The sequence below is a fragment of the Vitis vinifera genome, chromosome 13 (assembly GCF_030704535.1).
Source record: "Vitis vinifera cultivar Pinot Noir 40024 chromosome 13, ASM3070453v1".
NCBI lineage: Eukaryota > Viridiplantae > Streptophyta > Magnoliopsida > Vitales > Vitaceae > Vitis > Vitis vinifera.
Window position 1 is genome coordinate 969,747 of NC_081817.1, and position 25,601 is coordinate 995,347.

At 38.8% G+C, this 25,601-nt stretch overlaps 2 protein-coding genes across 7 annotated transcripts; one reads left to right on the forward strand and one right to left on the reverse strand.

Moving 5' to 3' along the window:
* The first annotated feature begins 754 nt into the window (after positions 1-754).
* LOC100258768 (probable apyrase 7) lies at positions 755-5,819 on the forward strand. 2 transcript variants are annotated; one of them, XM_019224565.2, is made up of 4 exons: positions 755-968; positions 1,724-3,905; positions 4,855-5,182; positions 5,366-5,819. In XM_019224565.2, the coding sequence occupies exons 2-3, from the start codon at positions 1,898-1,900 to the stop codon at positions 5,157-5,159; spliced, it is 2,313 nt and encodes a 770-aa protein (XP_019080110.1). In that variant the 5' UTR covers positions 755-968; positions 1,724-1,897; the 3' UTR covers positions 5,160-5,182; positions 5,366-5,819. The 2 variants fall into 2 exon arrangements, with proteins under 2 accessions (XP_019080110.1, XP_002273561.1); XM_002273525.4 differs by having other exon boundaries at positions 756-968; positions 4,855-5,382.
* A 1,815-nt stretch (positions 5,820-7,634) lies between these two features.
* On the reverse strand, positions 7,635-25,601 carry LOC100253622 (uncharacterized). 5 transcript variants are annotated; one of them, XM_059741416.1, is made up of 14 exons: positions 25,488-25,584; positions 24,179-24,232; positions 20,844-21,010; positions 12,220-12,307; positions 11,118-11,411; positions 10,649-10,807; positions 10,299-10,439; positions 10,098-10,154; positions 9,793-9,931; positions 9,108-9,212; positions 8,783-8,973; positions 8,316-8,357; positions 8,134-8,221; positions 7,635-7,977 (listed from the first exon to the last, which is right to left on the reverse strand). In XM_059741416.1, exons 1-14 carry the CDS (start codon positions 25,500-25,502, stop codon positions 7,955-7,957), a joined length of 1,563 nt encoding a protein of 520 aa, XP_059597399.1. In that variant the 5' UTR covers positions 25,503-25,584; the 3' UTR covers positions 7,635-7,954. The 5 variants fall into 5 exon arrangements, with proteins under 5 accessions (XP_059597399.1, XP_059597400.1, XP_010658226.1 ...); XM_059741417.1 differs by lacking the exon at positions 24,179-24,232 and having other exon boundaries at positions 25,488-25,588; XM_010659924.3 differs by having other exon boundaries at positions 7,635-8,221; positions 25,488-25,583.

Below are 25,601 nucleotides of genomic sequence, written 5' to 3' on the forward strand. Positions count from 1 at the left end.
TTGAGTTTAAATTTATCCAATATTGATTATTATAGGGCGATTAGCACCCCAAGATTTGGGTCCTATGAAAAGTTCTAAGGACTTGGTCCGAATATGTCATTCAATTAAAATATATATATATATTGGGTCTTATGAAGAATTCTAAGGACTTGGCCAGATAATGTCATTCCCTTAAAAATATATATATGATGACAAAATTTATATATTTAAATATATTATAAAATTTTCATATAAATATACAAGTGATTGGTATATTATTTTTTTTTTATCAAATTTTAACAAAAATATTTAATAAAATACCTTATTTAATATTTAATTATAATTTAAGAAAAAATTGTTTAAAAAAATTGGGCATCAAATTAGGCATAAGTAAAAATATAAGGATGATTTTTTATAAGTTATCTTAAAAAATAAAATTTTTAATAATAAAATATCATTATAGAACACATTGAACATTCCCCTTCCTTTTTATGTATTTCGCTATATTATAAATGCATAGCCGTCGGTGTAGCAGACTTCACCAACATTGGGTGACGACAGACAAAAAACATCGGGTACTTGCACGGTTGCGTATGCATAATTTCCCTTTCTGGCTGAACCGCGGGTGAGAGGGTCCATCGGAATTAATCTTATACCGTGAAAGGAATTGGATTTTATGGGCCACTTCAAAACGACGTCGTTTCGATCAACAGATGGTCGTCGTTTTCAAATTCAGCACGCACGAATATAGCTCGAGAAATTCGCGAAAAATAACATAAAAATAAAAAAAACTAAAACAGGAAAAATAAAATTAAAAAAAGAGACGATTCAAAATGGCGTGAGAGTGAGAAGATCGCCATAGTCCCAGACTCTAGAGTCCACCGATCTGGTGGAGTAGGTCGCACAGTCACTGCGGTGGATCATCATCTCCGCCTCCATTGACGAGGCTTCTTGATCTGCTACGCCTACTCTTCTCCATTGATGATTACGTGAGTTGATTTGGTTCTTCGTTTTTTTTTCTTAAATTATTTTTTCGCTAATTCTTGATTGAATTTTAATAAATCGGAGATCTGGAAGTTCGGTTTTCGTTTTTTGTGATTTCATCGTAAGACAATGTGGTGATCTGTTTGGTCGCGAGAAAATCCTGAGGGGAAGAGAAAGGAAGATAGGAATTTTGCGTTCTACAATTTTGAATCAACTAGGTCTGGTAAAACTAGTTGGCGTAGTTTGAGTCCAATATCGCACTTTTTTAAGAAACCAAAACTGATTGAAATTCTATATGTATTTTTTTATTCTAGGAAAATTTGCAATGAGGTGAGAAGAAGATTTGTAATAATATTGATAATGAAAAAACCGAAAAAAATTGAACGTGCGGTCTCGTTCTGAATTGTGTGGTTGTTCGGTTGAAGATCTTATGTATAACTAAGCTTATAACTTTGGTCATAAGCTCTGTTTGTTTGGACAAAATACTTTCTGGGAAAATTTAGATTTTAGGTTTAAAGGGGAAATTTTCCTTTTTCCAACATCTAACTAAATAGCCGAGATAAATGTTTGGCTAAATTGAAGAAGCCGTAAATGGAAAGATGTTTCCAGGGAAAAAAATTTCCTCTTAACTATTTCTGTCAGGAAAATATGAAAAACTTGAAATTGTAGGATGATACATTTTTTTTTTTAATTTAAATGTGTTTTTTCCTTTTGTGTTTGTGTTATACAACTAATGAGTTCCTGTTATTCAATTTTGCAGTCTTTGTACTCTCAAGTAGCACCTCAGTTGAAGGATTCATTAAATTTATTGTTGTATTAGCTCCATAAAGCACCATGTTAAGAGGGGGCATGTAAGTGTTTTTTCGCATATTCAGGCATCAAACCTCCAGGATGATATTTTACTGTTCTAGTAATTGTTAGATTTTTGCATAAGATGGTTTTCAGTAGAATTGCAGAAATTATTTCTGCCTCAGCTAGTCGCTTTTCAGCTCCTCAGTCTTCTACAATCCCATATGTGTCATCTGGGTTATCCCCTCAGGCAGGTTCTGGTCATGGTTTTGGTTTTCCCAGCACTGGACAGAAGAGTAATTTGCGACTCTCCTCATCCCTCCAAGATTTCTCAGCATATCGTCGACTGAATCTAGAAGAAGGTGATCTCAGCCTTGAGGCTGATAGGAGTCTAATCCTGGCAAAACAACCTCATCCCTTACAAGGAGAAAATGGTGGGTTAAGTTTTTCTAAGGAAAAGGGACTGCCAGCAAACCCATTTGTTCGGAAGAAGTGGGTGCGAGCCCTCATGGTTCTCCTGTGTCTACTGTTATTTGCTTCTCTTATATATATTGTTTCAATATACTTTTATTCTAACTGGTCTCAAGAGGCATCCAAATTCTATGTTGTACTTGATTCTGGGAGTACTGGAACTCGAGCTTATGTATATAAAGCAAACATTGCTCACAAGAAAGATGGAAGTTTCCCCATTGTATTGAGATCATTTGTGGAAGGTCCTAAAAAAAAACCAAGTTCACAGAGTGGGCGTGCTTATGATCGAATGGAGACGGAACCTGGACTTGATAAGTTGGTGAATAATGTATCTGGCTTGAAAGCTGCAATAAAACCTCTTCTTCGATGGGCAGAGAAACAAATCCCCAAGCATTCACATAAGTCTACTTCTCTCTTCCTTTATGCCACAGCTGGTGTACGCAGGCTGCCGAAATCTGATTCAGACTGGCTTCTTAACAATGCACGATCCATAATGAAGGATTCGCCTTTCTTGTGCCATGAAGAATGGGTTAAGATCATCACTGGCATGGAGGAAGCTTATTTTGGATGGATAGCTCTTAACTATCACACTCGTACATTAGGGTCCTCACTGAAACAAGCAACATTTGGTGCACTTGACCTGGGCGGCTCATCATTACAGGTTACTTTTGAGAGTAGGAATCATGTGCATAATGAAACTAACCTAAGTGTGAAAATTGGAGCTGTTAACCATCATCTAAATGCCTATTCTCTATCTGGATATGGTTTGAATGATGCCTTTGACAAGTCTGTGGTTCATCTTCTCAAGAAGCTTCCTGAAAGTGCTAATGCAGATCTACTTAATGGGAAAATAGAACTCAAGCATCCTTGCTTGCACTCTGGTTACAAAAAGCAATATGTCTGTTCTCATTGTGCTTCTCGCTTCCAAGAAGGTGGGAGCCCTCTTGTTGGAGGAAAAACCTTGGGCAAAGGAGGAAAACCAGGAATTGCCATCCGGCTTATAGGTGTACCAAAATGGGATGAATGCAATGCCCTTGCAAAAATTGCTGTAAATTTGTCAGAATGGTCGGCTCTAAGTCCAGGGCTTGATTGTGAAGTACAACCTTGTGCTCTTTCTGATAACTCACCTCGTCCTTATGGCAAGTTCTATGCAATGTCTGGCTTTTTTGTAGTGTATCGGTTTTTCAACTTGACTTCAGATGCCACGCTTGATGATGTATTGGAGAAAGGTCAAGAATTCTGTGCAAAAACCTGGGAAGTTGCAAAGAATAGTGTTGCTCCACAGCCCTTCATAGAACAATACTGCTTTAGGGCACCGTATATTGCTTTATTATTGAGAGAGGGTTTGCATATTACGGATAACCAAGTAACTATTGGTCCTGGGAGTATTACCTGGACACTTGGGGTTGCCCTGTTGGAAGCTGGGAATTCTTTTTCAGCTAGGATTGGGCTTCCTAGATATGAAATACTCCAAATGAAGATAAATCCAGTTATTCTCTTTGTAGTTTTGGCTGTTTCATTGTTTTTTGTGTTTTGTGCATTATCATGTGTTGGCAATTGGATGCCAAGATTTTTCCGTAGGCCACATCTCCCGCTCTTTAGGCAGAACAGTGCATCTACTACATCAGTTCTAAATATATCATCTCCTTTCCGGTTCCAGGGTTGGAGTCCTATCAGTTCAGGTAAGCTCTTCTTCAACACTGGTGAGTTGTGCATAATTCTTAAGCATTGTGAAATAATACCAGTATATATTCACTACAATCCCTGAAAATCATTTCTTATTCTGTGCTTTTACTATTCTTAGCTGCTCATATATTTTTGCTCTGTCATTTCCTAGAAGGGAAAAGAAGTATGCTTAACTTCTGGATTTTGTAGCTTTCCTCCCAAGAAATCTTCTCATGCAAGAGACCAAAACACGTATAATGGAATGTTTGAAGACTGTAAAGAGAGTCCTCCCAATCTGAACAATGCAATGGGATATTAAATTTGATGCATGATAACATCCAGATCAAAGGCTTATCTTTAACATTTTAAGATCCTAATTCTTTTTATTAGCATGATGCATCTCAAGAGTTCTGTTTGAGCATCATACAAATCTCAGGAATCAATCACCTTATCCCATCCTATATCGGTTTAATAGACATCTGATAAATGCATAGATACAAGCATACAGACATGATATCCTTTTATTTACTAGACACATACATATGCACAAGCATATTTTGTGGGTGCATGATTTTGAACCAGACTATTATCATTCACAAAAATTTAAAAGCATTTGATGGGTTCATACAGCTTGTCCATAAAAAATTTAAAGATCGTTTAGATAATAATTCTAAGCTAAATATGTTTGGCATAAAATAGGAGAATATCAGGCTCTTGCCAAAGTACTGCTGCATATAGTTTCCTTCTTCCATTGAACCTTTTAACGAATTCTTTTGCATTTCCATGAGTGAGACCTTAGTTTCTCATTACCATGTTCCACAATCCTAACACTTGTGCATTGTTTCTCATGTTCATGGAGCTTTTTGTTTCTTTTACACCTTATTTCTTGTTTATTTCATTATTCCCTTCCCATGGTCGCTATAACTATTTTGTTGTTAATTTATTTGTCCTTGTTTAACTTCTCAGGTGATGGAAGGGTGAAGATGCCTCTGAGTCCAACAATAGCGGGTGGCCAACACAGACCATTTGGCACAGGACATGGTTTCAGTGGCAGCAGCATCCAGCTTATGGAGTCTTCCTTATACCCGTCAACTAGCAGTGTCTCACACAGTTATTCCTCGGGCAGCTTGGGGCAGATGCAATTTGACAATAGCACCATGGGCTCCTTCTGGTCCCCTCACCGAAGTCAGATGCATCTACAGAGCAGGAGATCACAATCACGAGAAGATCTTAATTCTTCATTAGCTGAGTCACACCTGGTGAAAGTTTAGAGGATGCTTCTCAAGAAATTTTGGTATGATCACTTGTTTCTTCTCCAAATACAATTTTCATACAGAAAGATCAAATCAAGGTATTATTTTTTTGTACCATAGAGAATCCATGTCCTCTGAGAAGTAGATTGACCACTTAGAGACTTGATCTTTGATTGTTTCTCTGTTACATATATTTTTCTAACATCCTTCAAATATATTACTAGGCACTCGACTTCTTTAAGAATTATGGCTTTCTCCATGAACCTTTCCCATAATCATAAAGCCTGAACTGCTCTTATTCACTCGGAATACATCCATTTTCTTGTGTACGAGATTGAAGCAAACACAAGGCATGTAGAAAGGAGGCCAAAAACCCTTCCCATCTTCAGTTCTCATCAGCATTGTTTCTTCTGGTGCCTCAACTTTGGACTCATAACATTTGACTACCATTATGTGGTATAGACATATAGCTGCAGCCAGTATCCCATTATTCATTAGTTGACTCTCTTCCCAAGCCACCCTCCTTTACGTCAGTATGTAATCAACCATAGTAAGCTTTCTTTCAACATTGATATCATCCTTGAGACTATAAATCTTTGAACTGTCTAACCATCAAACAATATCTCACTTGCTGTCCTTTAAAAGCCTTAATATAAATAATCGTTCTTCAGGGTCTCATTTTAGCCTATATATGATCAATTTGCCTCAGAATAGGTTGTCTTTTTATCACGTTAATCTCCAAGCAAATTATATTGCTGAAGCAATTCCACAATGATGTTTGTGTGGACCAATCTGGAGAAATAGTGGTAGAGTAAGCAACAACTATAATTCTCACATGGAACAGGACAGCAAGATTCATATTACATTTTCTAGTTCATGTGTCTTTTACTCATCTTTTTGCCCTTTTTTTGGGGCTTTTTGAATTGGAAATTTTGCCGTACTTTGTTGCCTGTATCTGTGAATGGATCCTCTGTTCACTTTTGTGAACTGGGAAGTCTTTTCATTTGTGTAGACCAAAGTGTTTCTCCATAAACTGTTAAATATTTTTAATTTTAGAAAACGAGTCAGTGCCTGACAGGATTGGTTCAATGGTTAGTTCTGAAACGCAAGAAGGAAATGATTAAGAGTGTGTTCGATAGTGATTTTAAGAAGTGTTTTTAGTATTTTTAATATTTGAAAATTTTTATCTTTCGAATATTAAAAATACTAAAAATATTTCTTAAAATCACTGTCAAATACATTCTGAATATAAAGAATATAAAGGGAAATGGTTGTTTTGATGTTCGAATATCATGGAGCACAGAAAGGTAAAAAGAAATCCCAAGGATGATAAAGAGTGTGAAAAATACTAATGCTATATAATTTTTTTTAAAAATAAAATATAATTAAAATTAATTAAAAATTTATATATTTTAAAATTATTTAATCTTTAAGTATAAAAAAACTAAATGTAATGAATTTGAAAAAACATATAAAAATAATTTTGAAATTTTGAAATTTTTTTTTTTTCACTCTAATTTCTTTTTCTCACGTGTTTTTGAATCAAACATGGTATGAAAGTTTTATCTTTTCATTTCAAAGGTGTGGAATTCAGAACTTGTTCTGAAATGACTCCTTAAAACAGTTTTTTTTGTTTTTTCAAATAGAACTCAATTTCTAATTTAAAGCATGTTCCATGAATGGTTTACTAAAGTTATTTTGTTGAGATTTTGTTCCAAAAACGGTTAAGATTATTTTTTTGAAAGCAAATTTAATGAGAAAATTGTTTATCTATATTTAACATTCCAAATAAAATTTTATTTTTCAAAATGACTTTAAAACTGCTTTAAGAATTATCTTAAAAATATTATCAATTTTTCTTTCAGAAAATCAAATAAGATGAATTTTTAAAAAGGGGATGTCGCATTATCCATTGAAGTTAAAAACAATTCTTATGAAACACTTGCAATTAGGTTTCAATTTTGAACTACAAATAAAACCCAAATGTGAAATTGATATATTTTCAAAACTTTTACAACTTGGAATATTCTGTAGCATATGCTTCTGTTCAATATTCCTTTTTCAATCTTATCCACTCTACCTTGAATTATAATATTTATATGCAAATTTCCGTTGAAGCCAGCCACAGAAAAGGCCATTGACATCGTACACTTGTACCCCCTTTATCTACACGTATCCGAAACTTCGAGTAGATGGGATCTTTCCTAAGAGCCCCACATGGAAGTGATGGAACAAAGGCTAAAAACGAGTTGAACCAAAAAAAAAAAAAAAAAACCCTAGAAGCTTTAATCGGTGTAGATCGGACTCTCCCAATTGAAAGAGACAAAAAACATGATGTGACATGCATGAAAAGAGCCACCGAGCTCCAAGCACCATACCCATTGTGAGCCAAACATGAATGAAAATCATCAAAAATTACATATGGTAATGAACCAAAGGGTCCCGAGTTCAAGCCTTTCCCTAATACTTAAGTGGTATAGAGGATAGATTGGGTGATTAGAAAGGAGTTGACGGGTTTTATTTCTCTATTCAGAACAAGTAGGGGGTTCTCTGGTCGCCTTGGGGGCATAACCAATACCAATGTACACACTGCATACCATCTTTTTATTTCTACAGTTACTCAAAATATACTATAACAGTATGTTAGAATAATGGCCGAACACAATTTCGGATGCCCCATATGCGTTATGCTTCTACATCAGAACATATGGGATTGAAGCAGCAAATTCATGTTCTGGCGGAAAAAAATTTGTCAACACGAGGGATAGGCTCAATCCAACATGGGAGTCGGCTCAATCCAATATGAGAGTCGGCTAAAAGGACGAGCTGGTTGTGGCTGAGAATCAAGTGAGGGATGCGTTACCAACAAGAAAAACGAATGTAAGAATCGTTCCTTCTTTTGTTTGAAAATCAAATTATAAGTCAACTTCGAGAGACCGGGTATCATCATTCCTCTGTGAGAAGAGCCAATGGAACAGTTGTGATAACTTACTCGTTGCAGGCTTCTGCTCAGGTTTTTCCAACTTGACATTGCAGACCGCGTAGTACTCGTGCTTCATGTGAGGAGTGACTATTCTTTCCTGAAGAATGATATGGAATTTCTCAATAAGGAGCAGGCCACCACTTGCAATTTTAAAAATTAAAAGGGTTTTGGAGTTGGATGAAAGGGAGTACCTTGAAAACCTCGAACGGACACAGATCAGAATTATCACAACCCTATTGAAAGCAACACAAAACATCAGTACCACAAGGATAAACGAGCAAAGGGTTTGCTGAAGAACATAACAAAGATAGGAATTTGGGGCAAAAGAAGAACAATTGTAACCATGTAAAAGTTGATTAGACAAAAGGTGAGAGTAAAATCTGTAAGATTCACTGACAATTGGACCATGTATGTATAAAACAGCATGGAATTGCAAGTCTATCTTGTATGGTCTAAAAATTTCTATTTTTGCAGGTTTAAATTCTCCAACTATGAAATAATTCTATTAAAAGTAAAAATGATGATGCTGACATTCAAAAGTTTTCAATACTTATATGGAACAAAGATAATAAACTAAATAGTAGAAAGATGAACTGTGATGAGACTCAAGAGAGAAGACATCATGACAACTTGAAGCATGTTGTGAATTAAGGCTTACAGGCATTGGAATGGGGTGTTCATTGTGCAGTACTTGCACAAAGTACTTGCTTGAAGAGTTGGCAGGACAACTGTATAAAACCAACATGTTATTCCCAGCAAAAGGTGCCACTGTGCTGCCCCTCCAATTTCTTTTCTGGGGAGGCTTTGGAGGGTATTGCAGGGGTTCTTCTCTTTGCATTTGTTTAAATTCTGAAATATTCAGCAGTTAACACCTAAGAAGACAACATACAGCAAAGTATACAAAGAATAGTGGTGGTAGACAGCCAGTATTTGCATGCTTATCATATATGGTTCATACACAGTTTACTAACAAAAGCACTCACCAGACTGCTCCAGAAAGAGCCCAAGAAGACATGAGAATGGAACCACAGTCTCAGCATGGGCAAACCGAAGTCTTGCCTTTTCGTAACTGCCAGGAGCATAGTTTTCTACATGCATAGAAGGCAAAGGCAACTATAATATAAGGCAGGAACAAGTATTATGTCTTTAATATAATGCATTTTGTGAAGTGATGATTCAACTAGCAAAGAAATGACATAGCTGCTGATATAATCCTAAATAGATTAAATACCAGGAGCAAGAGGAGAATAATCTCCCAGTAACTCAGAGAGAGAATATTCTGTGAATATTTGGAGACAGCACTATAGCATTTGAAATAACAACAGCCTACTAATTTCACAATTATACAATGCAGATGATATTAATTATTAATAGACAACATCTATGGCTCAAATCCGGAAGTTATTGATTGCCACATATTATTGGAATCTGTGAGGGCACCTGATAGTATCAGATTACAGCCCCTGCCTAGCCACCAAATTCTATGCCACCAAAGACAATTGGGAAACAGCAGTTCAATTGACTACCAATCAAGCTGCTCCTTTGCGTCATAACCCACACTACATTTCAAACCTCCATGCAAATAGGAGGTATTGGATTGAAGGATACAACATCCAAGAGTAAAATACACCCAAAAGCGTAGCAAAAAGATCAGATGATTTATGTTACCTTCCTTTGCTTTAATAGCTTGCTCCATGGACTGAAAAACATCTTTAAGCAATGGCACTCCCATTTGGTAGTTTAGAGATTTACCATAACCCTTCAATATAAACAGCTCCAAATCATCTGTCCACTCCAACAAAGCAACCTAACCATGTTGATTTGGTTCCCAAGTTAGTAGCAATATAGCATGGGAAAAACAAGGGTTCTTAAACTTGCATCACTTAGCTAGTATTAGTCTTTGCAAACCAACAGACCCAACAAAAGAAAAAGGAGGCACTCATATCAGAGGCATAACATAAAAACATGTGTACCTCAGAAGGGCTGAAAAGACCACAAGCTTGATCAGTTATGTCCAGTAAGGATGCTTCCTGCCAAGTTGTAAAACATAATAACACAGTGGAGAAAAGAAAAAAAAAAAGGAAGAGAGAGAGAGAGAGAGAATAATTAACAGACATGAGAGGATAGAATTCTTCTGTCACAAAATAAAAGGTACAAGAACGGATAGTAATCACCTGTTTGCACAAAAACCAGAGAGAAGACGTATCCTGTCTGGTAAAATTCAGCCCATAACGCTTCCTTAATGTAGCAGTAATCTCATCAAAGATGGGTTCTTTGAGCTCATCAACAGCAGGCTCCTGACTTTTCCTAAAATCCTGCATCCATAGATCCTTCATAATTAAAACCAAAGCAATAAATGTGCATCAAAACCTGATTAAGAGCAAGCTTTAACAAATGAATCCTCAACTGCCTGCTTCAGACTACTTTGACTTGTCAGCTATACAGATAGGTGATGGTCAACAGTCTTGAGAAGCAAACATAACCTCTATATATAATGTAAAGAAGGAAAACATTACACATGTACCTTGTAGTTTTGACAACATTCAAAAAACCTCAGCAGTATATCACTGGCACGGCTCTCACTGGTAACGGCAAAAGCTCGCTGATGCCCTGGTCCAAGACTTCCCCTTCCACTGAACAATCCCATCCCAAATGCCACAGCACTAGCTGATGCCCGAGGGACCTGTCTCATGTGAATGGAAAGAGCTATGTAACACTTCTAACAGAAAAAGGACAACAAAAAAATTAAGATTGCAGTTACTGTGACCCAATCAACCTTGATTGGCATGAGGAAGACTCAACATAGAAGGAAGAGTATAGGTATTTATGTTAACAAAATTCAATTAGCTGCCAAAACATTCACCATGGCAGTCTCCAAAATGACAGTAACATGGCAAATAGACTAATTTTTCATCATTTCTAATGTAAGTTTCAACAGGGGGTCAAAGTGTAGAGACATTTCAACTGAAGGGGAAAACCAAAACAGGACTAACCTGGGTTGCTTTTATTGTAAATACATCTGGGTGGTATTCCTCATTAAACAAATCTGGAAATCTTTCTCGAATTCTGATTGCTAGATGATACAGTTCAATTTCTCCAACATCAGTAAGTTCTCCACCTGTTACCTTCCCCTTCCAAGGAGATTTCCAACCCCATAACCAGGCAGGAACTTTCTTCAAAGACAAATTCTGTTCTTTCACATCTCTTAGAAGTGATTCTAGATGAGTGGCCAAATTGTCTAGTTCTCTCATCCGTTTCTTGGTAGGAGAACGAGTCCCATGCCTTGCCTGTGAATTTGAAATGGGATTAGAATTTTCCTTGCTCATGAAAACATAGAAAAGAATTTCATAATATAGAATCAGTAAATCATCCTAACATAAAGAACAAAGAAATGTAGAATTGCACATAAAAGTATTTCCCATGGTAACTCCCATAGAAAATATTCTAGCATATGAATCATTACTGTAAATAGCACACACAAATGTATTTAACCAGAACACAAAAGAAACACCATAAACAAATTTTGTGCTTCTTTTCTAAACCTGAGGCAATTTCCACTTCTAGAATAGATATCACAAGTTCATATAACACAAGTTCCAACTAAAGACATCCCTTTAGATGTGGAGATGTGGACTTGAATGTCATAAATTTCAGTTCTAAACGAATTAGAGAGTGGTTAAAAGATAGAGGAGGTCACACACGATGAGTGTAATTCATGCAATATTACTAGATCATGCAATGGACAAAACTTCTAAATCATTGACTCTATTCAAGTTTCACCAAAATTTATATCTGCAATTTTCAATTGTCTATCTACAATTTATCCAACATTCTCAAAGCATCAAATCTTCACTACAATTTGCTTTTGTGTCACCATTAAGACTATGAAGGAGACATTTAAAAGACGAATGCGAGCATTAGAAACTGGGTGAATAGGCAAAGATGGCTTTTGAAATCAATGATATTACTTTTCAAAATTTGATGTTACATTATTTATGTCAATAATGTTGGTCTGACAGAGATATACCAAGAGTCAAACTAAATGACCAAATAAGTAAATTTTCACTAGCAATCGAAGTTCCTGAGGATGATTACCACAAGATTTAAGTGGATGGGACTGCACCCATCTGGAACTTTAGAAGGCACAAAGGCACTGTCAGCAATATCTTTCACAGCACCATATCTGCACATACAAACATTGCAAATTTTAAGCATCTGAGACAGTACAAAAACATAAATCTAGATGCCATTCAGGAACCCAGAATAATTTGACCATGGAAAATGATGAGTTTCACAAACCAAATCAACAAATTGATTCTCTCTACTGTGTTGGTGGTGTCAATTTTTTAAAAAACAATGGAAATAGTTACTGAAGGCTCTAAACAGCATTATTCTTCAAATATTTGCCTCAGTGGAAGTGAATTCTGCATTTTCTTTGAAATGGTGACAACATAAAAACACATAGAGGGGTGCCTGCTGGCTTCTTTCCTAGCACTAAGGGACTTAGACAAGGAGATCCACTATCTCCTTATCTTTTTGTTATGGGAATGGAAGTGCTAGATGTTCTCATTAGGAGAGCCGTGGAGGGGGGATTTTTATCAGGGTGTAGCATTCGGGGTGGCAGTAGATCCTCTTTGAACATCTTCTATTTATTTTTTGCTGATGACACAATTGTGTTCTATGAGGCAAGCAAGGAGCATCTAACTCACTTAAGTTGGATTTTCCTCTGGTTTGAAGCTGCTTCAGGTGTAAGGATTAACTTAGCCAAAAGTGAAATTATTCCAGTTGGAGAGGTAGAGGAGATTGAAGAGTTGGCAGTTGAGTTAGGCTACAGGGTGGGATCCTTGCCCTCTCAGTATTTGGGTGTTCCTCTAAGGGCTCCTAATAGAGCTCCTTCTATGTGGGATGGGGTGGAAGAGAGAGTAAAGAGGAGACTTGCACTTTGGAAACGGCAATATATTTCCAAAGGGGGAAGAATCACACTCATAAAAAGTACTTTGGCTAGCATGAATCTATCAAATGTCTATTTTCAGAATGCCCAAGATTGTTGCTAGAAGACTAGAGAAAGTGCAAAGGGATTTCCTGTGGGGAGGGGGAAACTTGGGGGGGAAAATCCATCTAGTTAATTGGGAGGTGGTTTGTACAGACAAGGACAAGGGTGGACTAGGCCTAAGGAAGCTAGCCATATTGAACAAAGCCTTGCTTGGCAAGTGGATGTGGAGGTATGCTTGTGACAAAGATAATTTTTTTTTTTGATCAATAAGTATAAGATTGTATTGCAAAGAGGCGCTAAAGAAGCGACCCACCAAATTACAGTATAAAGGGACTTACCCCCTTACAAAAGGGCCCAAACATCAAAGGACAAGGCAAAACAAAAAAACCTCTCCCTTAACGCATACACACCCAGTCTATAAAATCTATTAAGGTCGAAGGACCATCTTTTATCCACAATTTGGATTCCGACCACAAAAAATACACAAAAGATGCTTTCAGCCTTTGAATGGACAGCCCACAATCCTCAAATGCAATTGAATTTCTAGCCTTCCAAATAACCCAAAACAAGCATAACGGTCCCAATTGCCACGCCACCTTCCTTTTCTTTCCCACAAAGGACCCCCTCCACCCTAAAAGGGTTTCCTTGACCAAACGGGGGAAAACCCACGAAACACCAAAAAAGGAAAGGAACACCATCCATACTTCCCTCGTTTTTTCACAATGGATAAGAAGGTGGTCAATTGTCTCCTCACTCTTATGGCAAAGAAAACATCTATTTGCCATAACCCAACCTCTCTTTTGCAAGCGATCCAAGGTTAGGACTCTCCCCCAAGAAGCCTCCCACGCAAAAAAGCTCAATTTGGGCTGCACACAAGAGTTCCATATAATTTTTGAAGGGAAAAAAGCAAGAGACCCCGACTACATGGTCTTATACAAAGATTTCACCGAGAAATCCCCATTCTTTGATGCCATCCACTTCACCTTATCCTCCTCATCCCCCCTAACCTTCTTCCCCTCCAAGCAACAAAATAGCCTTTCCACTTCTTCCAACTCCCAATCGTTGAAAGGTCTATTGAAACAAGGGTTCCAACTTCCCCCTCGGCTGTCCACACTTCATTTACCCAAGCCTCTTTGTTCGAAGCTAAAGCAAATAAAGAAGGAAAAACCTCGCTCAAAGGAATGGTTTCACACCATTTATCTTTCCAAAACTTCACTTTCTCACCATCACCCACCACAAAGCCAACAAAAGGGGTCACTTGATGTCCCATTTTACTTATTGCCTTCCACAACCCAAACCCGTAGGCCTCCCTAGGCTCACAAGATCTCCACCCTCCTCTTTCCTCCCCGTATTTCCCTTTGATCACTTGGTTCCAAAGAGCCTTTCTTTCATTTTCAAAACGCCACACCCATTTGCCAAGGAGAGCCCTATTGAAGGCCCCAAGACTCTTAACCCCCAACCCTCCGCTTCTTTTGTCTAAACATACAATTGACCAATTTACTAAATGTGGTTTTTGCACAAGAGCCCCGCCACCCCACAAAAAGTCCCTTTGAATCTTCTCCAATCTGATTCTAACCACTCTAGGCATCTGGAAAATCGACATAAAATAAATCGGTAAATTTGACAATGTACTACGCACTAGAGTAATCCTCCCCCCTTTTGAAATATACTGACGTTTCCACATAGCCAATTTCTTTCTGAATCTTTCTTCTATTCCATCCCACGCTGCAACGCTTTTAAACGGGGCACCTAACGGCATTCCTAAATAAGTGGAAGGCAGTTTTCCCACCTTGTAACCAAACTCATCAGCCAACTCATCCACATTCTCGGCTCTACCAACTAGAATCAGCTCACTTTTCTCCAGATTTACTCTTAACCCTGAAATTGCCTCAAACCACATTAACAACCAGCCCATATACAATAACTGATCCTCCTTTGCTTCACAAAATATCAGCGTATCATCAGCAAACAACAAATGTGATATCTGGACCCCTTCGCCTCTTCTTCCCTGAATCAAACAAGGCGCCAAAAACCCCCCAACCACTGCCTTCTTTATCAAAACACTGAAAGCCTCCATCACCACTACAAAAAGGTACAGCGACAGGGGGTCTCCTTGCCTTAACCCCCTTGAGCTTTGGAAAAAACCCGTAGGGCTTCCATTCACCATAACTGAGTACCTAACAGTGGATAGACACCACTTTATCCACCTGCACCATCTTTCCCCAAACCCCATCTTCTCCATCACTGCTAAAAGAAAATCTCAATCCATGTGATCATAGGCTTTCTCAATGTCTAATTTACAGAGAATCACCCCTCTATTGCTTTTCACAATGGAGTCAATTGCCTCATTAGCGACCAGCACTGCGTCCATAATCTGCCGTCCCTCCACGAAAGCGTTTTGGGACGTTGAGATGACCTTGGCTAAGACACCCTTCATTCTATTAGCCAACACCTTAGCTAGCCACTTATACAACCCTCCCACCAAGCTAATTGGCCTAAAATCCTTCAAGTCCTCTGCCCCCCCTTTCTTAGGAATCAACACTAGGAAAGTTGCATTCAAACTTCTTACAAAGCTCCCGGTCTCATGGAATTGCCTAAAGAAGTTCATGACCTCTTCTTTAACAAAATCCCACAAAAATTGCCAAAAAGCCATTGAAAAACCGTCAGGGCCTGGCGCTTTCTCGCCACAACAGCCTGACAAAGCCCTAAAAATTGTATTTCTATCCCCCTCTTTCAGCAAAATTTCCCTGGACTTCTGCCTCCATGACGTTTCTTCTAAAAGGACCCACTTCTTATACATCTCTCTTGCCTCCTTCCTAGCTTCTTCCTCTTCCAAGGACAATTCGCGAACCCTCTCTTCCTTGTCCCAGAAATCCAATGAATTCCAAGCCTCTTGCTTCTTAACCTTAATCTGTCCGAAAACCTCTGTGTTCCATTTTTTCAGAGTCGGCTTTAAAGCCTTTAATTTCTCGCTCAAAATGTAACTGGCTGTCCCTCTAACTTGGATCCCCTCCCACCAATTCCTCAGCACCTCTTTGAAGCCTTCCTCCTTCAGCCACATGTTCTCGAATTTGAAAGGTGTGGGCCCTCTCCTCATCCCCCCTCCATCAAGAATAATTGGAGAATGATCTGATACTGGTCTAGCCAAAACACCTTGAATACACTCCCGAAAATGAGCTTCCCAATCTTCAGAGATAAGAAACCGGTCAATTCTCGATTTTAAGAGATTATTAAAACCTCCACTCCACGTGAACATCCCCCCCTGAAGAGGCAAATCCCTTAACTCTAACTCCTTTATCACTTCTGTGAATCTCCGCATTGATGGGGACAGGCGACCTCCTCGGCTCCGCTTAGAAGGGAATCTTATCATGTTGAAGTCGCCAGCAACACACCACGGTTCGTTCCACAGCCCTTTGATGGCCCCCAATTCGCTCAGAAACTCCTCTTTCTCCACCTTCACAGAGGGCCCATAAACTCCTGAAAACGCCCAGCAAAAACCATCCTCAACATTCTTGAACCGACAAGAAACTGAATAATTGCCCACCTCCATTTCCTCCAACTGCAGCACCCTATTGTCCCAGAACACCACCACCCTCCCCGCCGCACCCCTTGAATTCAAAGCCCCCCATTCCAGACATCTTCCTACCCCTAAACTCCTCACAATTGCACTCGTCATCTCCTGCAATTTTGTTTCCTAGAGACACACTAAATCTGCTTTCTGGGTTTTAATCACATCTTTAATCAATTTCCTCTTCTCTCTGTTATTTGCCCCCCTTACATTCCATGACACAATTCGAATCCTCATCTAACACACTCTTGATACCCCCTGTCCCCTCCTGACCCGCTATAATTCACCGACCATTCTAGTTTCTTCAACTCGCGGTCAAATCTTGAGGTTCTCTGTCCTTTCCTCTTTTTTCCGCTTAAATTCTCACTTCTATCTCTTCTGTCCCTCATTTTATGGAGAAGTTTCAGAATATCCCTCTCACAGCCCTCTGTTGGCATTCCCAAACAATGGCAAAACTTTGCCAAACAGCTGTAATTCCACGATTCCATATCCTTTTCCTCGCCCCATTCCTTCCTTCCTTCTTTTAGCGGGAAAAACCCGCTCATACTCTTCTCTCCCATTCTCTCTTCTGCCGAACGCATGCTTAGAGGGTTGATACTTAACCCCTCTTCGGTTTCCTTCAGAATGACCTCATGGCCACATCTCTCCTCCATCTCAAGCAAAGAACCCCCCATCCCAGAGAAAGGAGAAAAAGAAGAAGAGGCCCGACCCCCCCACACGCAAACAGTCGAAGGCTTTAAGAGGGAATACCTGGAAGCTTCCTCCAAAAAGCACTCGTCCGTTATTGAGCAGCGCTCTGGTGTCCCTCTCGCCGCTGATGGCCCCATCCCTCCAACTAGTCTGTCTTCGGCGAAAAATTCCTCAGCTGGCACAAGGCAAGACGAAGCCCTAGCATTAACGCCGGGCTCATCCCAGGGAGGCTTATAAGCAAGCGGGGCCCAAACTGATGCTAGGATGGGCTGCCCCTCTCCTCCTGCCACTCTGGGTCTGTGGTCCAGCCAGCCCAGCCCATCCTTTTGAAAAGAAGATGGGCCAACATCAGAAGCCTGCTCCACCGAAGTGTATTTCACCGCTAAGCTGGGTTGCCCATCTTTCTCTACCGCTTTGGGCCTATTGTCCAAATGACCCAGCCCATCCCGTTGCAAGAAAGAGATATCCACCCTTGAAGCCCGCTTCTCACCCCTATTGTCCATCTGGCCCAAAAAATTTCTTTGATCACTTAAAGGGCCTTCATGAGCGGCCCACTCCCCACCTCTGCTTGACTGGCCCCTTTCCCAACGAGCCCTTGACCCATTTATAACCTTTTGATTTTCTACCCAAGCCTCAGGACTCTCATGCTCCAGGCTTTGACTATTTCTGGGCTGGGTCACTTCGCACCCAAACTTGCAGCTATCAGGCCCACCCCCACAGTCTTTTTCACTTGAGCCCACCTCTCCTTCCTCCTTGCTGTAACCTGCCAACCCATCAGCTGAAACTCCCATCTTGTCACCATCACACTTTTCTTTTCCCGTTCTTTTTCTAACTGCACCTGATCCATCAGCTTCAGCTGCACGCCATCCTTCCTTTTCCTTCCCACCGCTGTTCCTGGCGCATGATCCCTTATCCCCTTTTTCCCTCATCCTTTCCCCCTCTCTCCATCTCAAGTTCATCATTGGCTCCACTGCTGAAACTCTAGGCTGCACCTCCCACCACAGGCGGACTGCATAGCAGAAGGACTTCACTACTAAATTCAAAGTTCCTGGAAAAAAATTTCCGCTATTCTTTACCAAAATCCTGGCCCATTGAAGTTGAGAAAGATTCTTTGTATCTTCATCCACCTCCACCAAACCTCCACAGCAATCACCAATACTTTTAAACATTTCTTCACTCCAACAGTGAAGCGGAAGCCCCACCACCCTCACCCAAACTTCTTTTGTTTGGCTTCCAACCTGCAAACATCCAGCCTCCTCATTCCATCTCTCTAAATGCAGCAGCCTATCTTTAAATCTACGCGTCCCCCTGTTTAATACCCTCTCTGCTTCCCCTTCATCTTCAAATTCCAACAAGAAGAAAGGTTCTCCCAGCTTCATCACCTTAATTCCTTTCCTAAGGTTCTAGCTGCGTTTCCCCCAGTTTTTAAACGAATCTAACTCCATCTCCATCACTGCCCCTTCCCACCTACCAACTAGGCAACGCCCCAAAACTTCCTCCCTCCTCCTCAATCCCCTTCCTCCAGCCTGAAGCCACAGCTCTTCGCCTACCCTTCCAGCCGGTCCTTTAGCCACATCTAGGACGCTCTTTTTCTCCCCCTACTTCTTCTTACCAATGCACCTTTCTTCCTCATCATCTAATGTTGCATCCTTCTTTTTTGAATTGATTTGGGTTGCTTCTACACCTTTGTCTTCCTTTTTAGTAACTATCCCCAGCGACCTTAGCTTCTCAGCTAGAATGGCCCATCCTCCTATCACGCCCTTTCCTTTTAGCCTCTACATCCACAACAGAGCATAAGACGTATCTTCCTGCCCCGTTTACACGCCTCTCCAACCGGAACTTTCTTCCCTCTTTCTCCCAGACTTTAACCAATCTTCCTTTCTTTTCCTCCCTACAACATTCTTCGAAACATTCCAGTAGCTTTCTCAAACTTGATACCCCAAACCTGATCCAAGAGGAAAAGCCTCTACTCCTTTCCACAATGATACCTTTTAGTTTCCCTTTGATTTCCTCTATAGACACTTCAAACGTCTTCGATTCAATCGCTACCCAACACTTTGCCATAACTAGACTCGAACACTATCCAAGACTTCAATCTTTCCATGCTAGGCTATCCTCTCCATCCCGGAGAGAGGTTTCCCACGTCTCAAGAAGAAGTTTTTACTTCTGGTAAGAACTAATATAATCCTCCAAAATGAGGACAAATGGATGCTTGACAAGAAACGCTTGTGATAAAGATAATCTTTGGAAACAAGTGATCACGGTGAAGTATGGGTAAGAGGGTCTTGGATGGAGGTCAAAGAAGGCTAATGGGGCGGTTGGAATAGGGGTTTGGAAGGAGATTTTGAAAGAATCTGATTGGTGCTGGGATAACATGGTATTTCGAGCTGGGAAGGGCACCAAAATAAGATTTTGGACAGATGTTTGGCGTACTGATACAACGCTGTCCCATTGTTTCCCTCACCTCTTTGTCATGGCTGTTCATAGGAATTCAACGGTTGAGGAAATGTGGGACCAAAATTCTGGTCAAGGAGGTTGGAACCTAAATTTTTTGAGGGACTTTAATGATTGGGAACTGGATATGGTTGGGGATTTGCTCCATGTGCTGAGGGGTCATAAGCATTCTTTGGAGGAAGACTCAGTTCTTTGGAGGCGAGGAAGAAAAGGTTAGTTCAGGGTCAAGGAAGCTTATAGTTTGCTGGCCAATCCTAATGACACCGGTTTTCCTTCAAGATGTATTTGGGTGGCTAGGGTGCCAACTAAAGTCGTTTTCTTTGCTTGTGAGGCGACGTGGGGGAAGATGCTTACTCTGGATAGGCTCCAAAGAAGAGGGTTGCAACTTCCTAATTGCTGTTTTTTGTGTAGTTGTGAAGAAGAGAATGTAAATCATATTTTTATACACTGTATAGTGGTTAGAGCTTTGTGGGATATTGTCCTTAGGTTAGTAGATGTTAAATGGGTCTTTCCAGAAACTGTAAAGGAGGTCTTAATTAGTTGGAGGGGCCCCTTTGTGGGGAAGAAAAGGAAAAAGGTTTGAAAATCCATCCCGTTGTGTATTTGTTGGACGGTATGGAAGGAAAGGAATAGATTAGTCTTTAGGGGGGGGGTGTGTTGAATATCCACAAACTAAATAATTTTTTTGTTTGTAATTTGTGGAGTTGGGTCAAATTGTATTTAGGTGAGGAGACTATTTCTCTTATAGGCTTCTTGGAGTGGGTAGCATCCACTTAAGGGAAGGTGAATCCTTTTTGTTTTTGTTTTTTGAGGCCTTAGCCACCCTGTATACCCCCTATATGCTTTGTGGTTTTTTGTCTTTTTCTTAATGCATTTCTTTTTTACTTATCAAAAAAAAAAAAAACATAAAAACACATAGAGGCCAAATTTTAATTGGAACATATCCATGCAAGCCCAGGCCTCTCATTGGACAAACCACCCACGAAAAGCCATGGAAACAGAAAAGATAGTGACCTTGAGACAGTCGAGAGATGTTGCCGAACATTGAAGAGTTTGCCGGCAGCCGAATGCTCGAACACAGACAACAATATTACTAGAAAAGTAGCAATCCTCATAGCCATTTCCACCTTCCTAGACAGATTTAGCTCCAAAATTTGCTGCTTTTGGATATATTCCACTACCTAATTGAAGAAAAGGGCAACATTAATGAAGCTCCAGATTTTTCATGTTATTACACACTTTATTCTAACATAGGATTATGTGTGCGTGCACCCACACAGATCACACTAGCAAGTATACCCACATGAGTCATTGGATCAAATTCATCATGTTCAACTATTAGGCAAGGACATTAATCTGAAGCACTGAATTGATTATTGGATACTTGAATAATTTCCCATCTCTTTGTCCCCTCTAAATTTTATAAAAGCCATTAGGTAACTAGGCTACACAAGTTTTTGTCAATGTAATTCAACTTTAATGAGAAAAAGCATATGGCAAAAATGGAAGAATTGAAACAAATTACACAGTTAGGCTACCTTGATGAGGAATGAGGATCAGAGATTTACATCAAGAAGAATATGAATTATGGATATAATGGGGACCATGAAAGCATGTGAAGCTCCAACCACAATCAGCAATTGAGCCCCATATAGAGAGTTAATAGAAGTGCATTAATTCCTTCAACAAAAAGCAGAGTTTGCACTACCCTCACTATATCACCCTAATCCCTTTAGTTAACTTAACACAGAAAATGAAAAAATAAAAACATTTCAATCAGGTAAACTTGGTAGAAAAAAAGAACCATAAGAAAATACCAATTTTGTTTCAGGAAATCTCCTCTTTTATGCTTCTTATTAAGCAGATTTGGAAATCATATTAAGAAAAGAATTTTCCTTCTTAACAAAAATTGAAAGATAATGGATAATCTATCAAGCCTTATCTCACTATATGTAATGATGATTAAAACTGTAAATATTATTTCTCCAAAACTTTATTGAACTCATGAATAGAAGACCAGTGTATGGACTTAATCTCATAAGTCCCAATTAAATAAAATGGTTATATCAGATGAAATGGTATTGTAATCAAGAAACCAAGAAAAATGTTTAGGCTTTGAGAATTGTCTCGCATCAGTTATTCCCACTAAAGGAACAAGGAAAGAGGGGATCGTCATTTTTATTTTTTTTTTATAGGCAAACACAAAAATATATTAGAAAAGGGCACCTTGAGGCCGACCCAAAAGCATACAGGGGGTATACAAGAGGCACCTTAAGGCACAAATAAAAGAAGAGAAGATACAAAACCATCCCTCAACTAGCACCTAGCCAATCAAAAAAACTGAGTAAAGAAAGAGGACCTTCATTTACAACCGACTTAGTCCACGACCAAAGATTACAAACAAAAGAATTTTTCAACCTATGAATCGAAAAGTCCTCATTATCAAAAGCAATCCTATTTCTTTCCTTCCAAACCGCCCAAAAAAGACACAAAGGGGTTGTCTTCCACACCTTTCTACGCTTCTTGCCCAAGTTAAAGTCACGCCATCCAATAAGGGTATCTCTAACCGAAAAAGGAAGGACCCAAGTAACTCCAAAAAGGGCAAACAATAACTCCCATAAAACTCTTGCCCTGGTGCAATGCATAAGAATATGATCAATTGACTCTTCTTCCTCACAGCAAAGGAAGCATCTATTAGCAAGAATCCGGCCCCTCTTTTTAAGCTGATCCAGAGTAAGCACCTTACCCCAAGAAGCCTCCCAAGCGAAAAAGCTCACTTTGGTAGGCACACAAGGGCTCCAAATCATACCATTAGGGAATTGATCAACTCTTCTTGAAGCTAGATCATTATAAAGGGATTTAACTAGGAAAATCCCATTCGAAGTCTCTTTCCACAGCATTCTATCTTCCAAAAGAGGAATAAGTCTTCTTCCCCGGATTGTCAAAAGTAACCTCTCCACCTCCCAATCGTTGAAGGGCCTAGAGAATCTAGGACTCCAAACCCCTTCCTCTCCCGAAGGATCCAAAACTCCACTACCCAAGCCTCTTTAGAGGAAGCAAAAGCATACAAGGAGGGAAAAGAATTACAGAGGGCGAGGTTCCCACACCAATTATCTTTCCAAAATTTCACACTCCTACAATTCCCCACAGAAAAAACGACTTTGTTTTGCAAAAGGGCACCTAAGGAAAGAGGGGATCATCATTGCAATCCCCAAGGCCAAGATGTAGTTCTGGAATTCCAGAGATATAGCTCCCCTCTTTATACATGCAAAAATGAGGCACAACCTTTAAAAACAAATAAATAAGATCATCCAAAAAATGAATCAACCATCTATTGGATAACAAAGGTTGAAAAAATATCAGAAAAGAACATACCCCATAAAGGGTTTGAGTTGATTTAAGTAATTTAAGCCCTGAAGCTAGGCTATTGGTAGATGACTAATCCCTTTTTAGCTTAAGGGCTCTTTATTTTGAGGGCCTATATGATGTCTGGGATCCTAGAGGGAGAGATGTAAGGAAAATTAAACTTGACCTTGAGAAAGTGGACCAAACCAGGTTCCAAATTCAACTACCTTGAAATTGGAATTGAGCATAAATTTGAACCTTAACCATATCTAACCTCAACCCTGACCTTAACCTTCCATGAAATATAACAAAGTTAATCAAAACATGAGATAGATACAGATGTTACCAGAGGTCCTTGCTGATGGTTGTTCTAGATGGTAGAATCCAAATGGTGAGAGCTTCAGTGTCACCCAAAATTCCAGTTTGCAAATCTTTTTATTCTAATTTCTCATTCTGAAGTAGACAAACTATTTTTTTTTTGTTAAAAAAAAAATCCACTTATAAGTGTTTATATAGTTTTTACGTATGGCACAATCTACTTTCTTAAGCTAGAAGTGCAATCTAGTAATTTTAATGTCTTACCACAACTTTTATAATCAACATATCCTAAAACTTCATTTCTATGAATCCTAAAATGCATTTCTAAGTCTTTATTAGCACAGAAGATGATTTCTTAATGCATGTCTAGAAGTAAGACTCTAACTAGAAGAGTGAGGAGTATTTAGTCAATTTGTGCTCCTCTAATGTTAAGAAATCTTATTTGTCAATGTCAAGCTAGGACATTAACTACATACCAAAAACATAACCATTGTGCAAACATGAAAAAAAGACAAATAGACAAAGTAAATAATGCATTTCTGACCCATTAAAAAGTTCTCCTGAATCAGCTCATTGTTGAAACTAAGAAAATGCAAAGATTCCATTAAAGAAAAGGAACAAATCATTGAAGGATAGAGATATTGAATGAGTAATAAAAACTTCCATGCGTGAAGGTAGACAAGAACCTGAAGCATGGAGTCCACTTCCCAAATATGTGATAAGAATTTATTGCCCAAACCCTACAATAAAATGATACAAGTATAGAAAATTTGTTTGGTTGGACACCTAAGAATGACACGATAAAAAAGACACACTACGAACACAAGAATCGCAATAGTAATCAAGAAATTTTCACCTCCCATTGTCAATCTGAAACATAGTCTTATTTATACAGGATACCTCATAAATGACTAACAACCAACCAGAGTAAGGATCATTTAGCATATAGCTAATTAAAAAAAAAAAAACCCAACAACAACAAGAAGCTGCAAACATTGGTAATTAGTAAGGGGAAGAAATTCCAAAAGTATTATAACCCATTTCTGACTTAAAAAATAAAATAAAAAAAAGAAGTATTGTAACCCATTAAAGCGATATACTTAATATTACAATTTGAATAAGATCCTTAAATAGATATGGATGTGATTGACAGTCATTCCACATCAACTCCACAACTTTTTAAGTATATGGTAAACACGTTTTCATATTTTAAAATGACTGTCATACCATATTTTAATTAAAAGAAAACAACATTTTCATTGCTCTGTTATCTCTCAAATATCATCTTTTGCTTTCAAAATAAATAAATAAAGCAAAATTATTATTATTATTATTATTATTATTTTAAAATCCCTTAATTAACTAAGCCAAACAGTAGTTTTAAGTGGCGGTGAAAATGTCACCGGTCAAAATTTTACTTTTCTCTGAACTAAATATATTTTTATGCAGGAAAACATTGCCAAATAGCAAAGAGAGTTGATCATACAAAAATTTCAGTCCAAGCTGTAATCCAAACCGGCAATATTCCACGCCCGCTCAAAGAGAAACCCTAGAATTCGAAACTTCAAGCAATAGTATTCCCAAGTTATCAAGTACTCAGAGTGAAATCCGACCCTGTTTTTGGTTACAACAAAAATGAAGAAAAATAAAAGCAAACCGCATTTGGATTCCTATGTGATAACTCTCTCAGTTTCTTCGCAGCCAAAAATCCAAAACAAACAGAAAAAAGTGAAATAAAATAAAATAACTCCGATCAAGAACAATCATGAGTTTCAGATCAAGTGCAATCGCCAAACAGTCATATGAGTTTCAGGTAAAGAGCAATCCCTCGATGGTGAAAAATTACGATAATTTGATTTATTTATTTATTTATTTTTCATTTTCTCAGAATCCAAACGATTGTATCTAACGTAAAAGTATTTTCTCAGCATCCAAACGATTGTATCTAAGATAGAAATCAATAGATTGAATTGGGAACGGAGATTGGAGCTCTACCTTGAACACGGGCATCGACCGAAACACTGCGTTGGGAAATGCAAGAATTGAATGCTTTTGTGTAAACAGAGATCGGGCCTACGTGTGCTACGAGGACTCCCTAAAGCGGTGGGC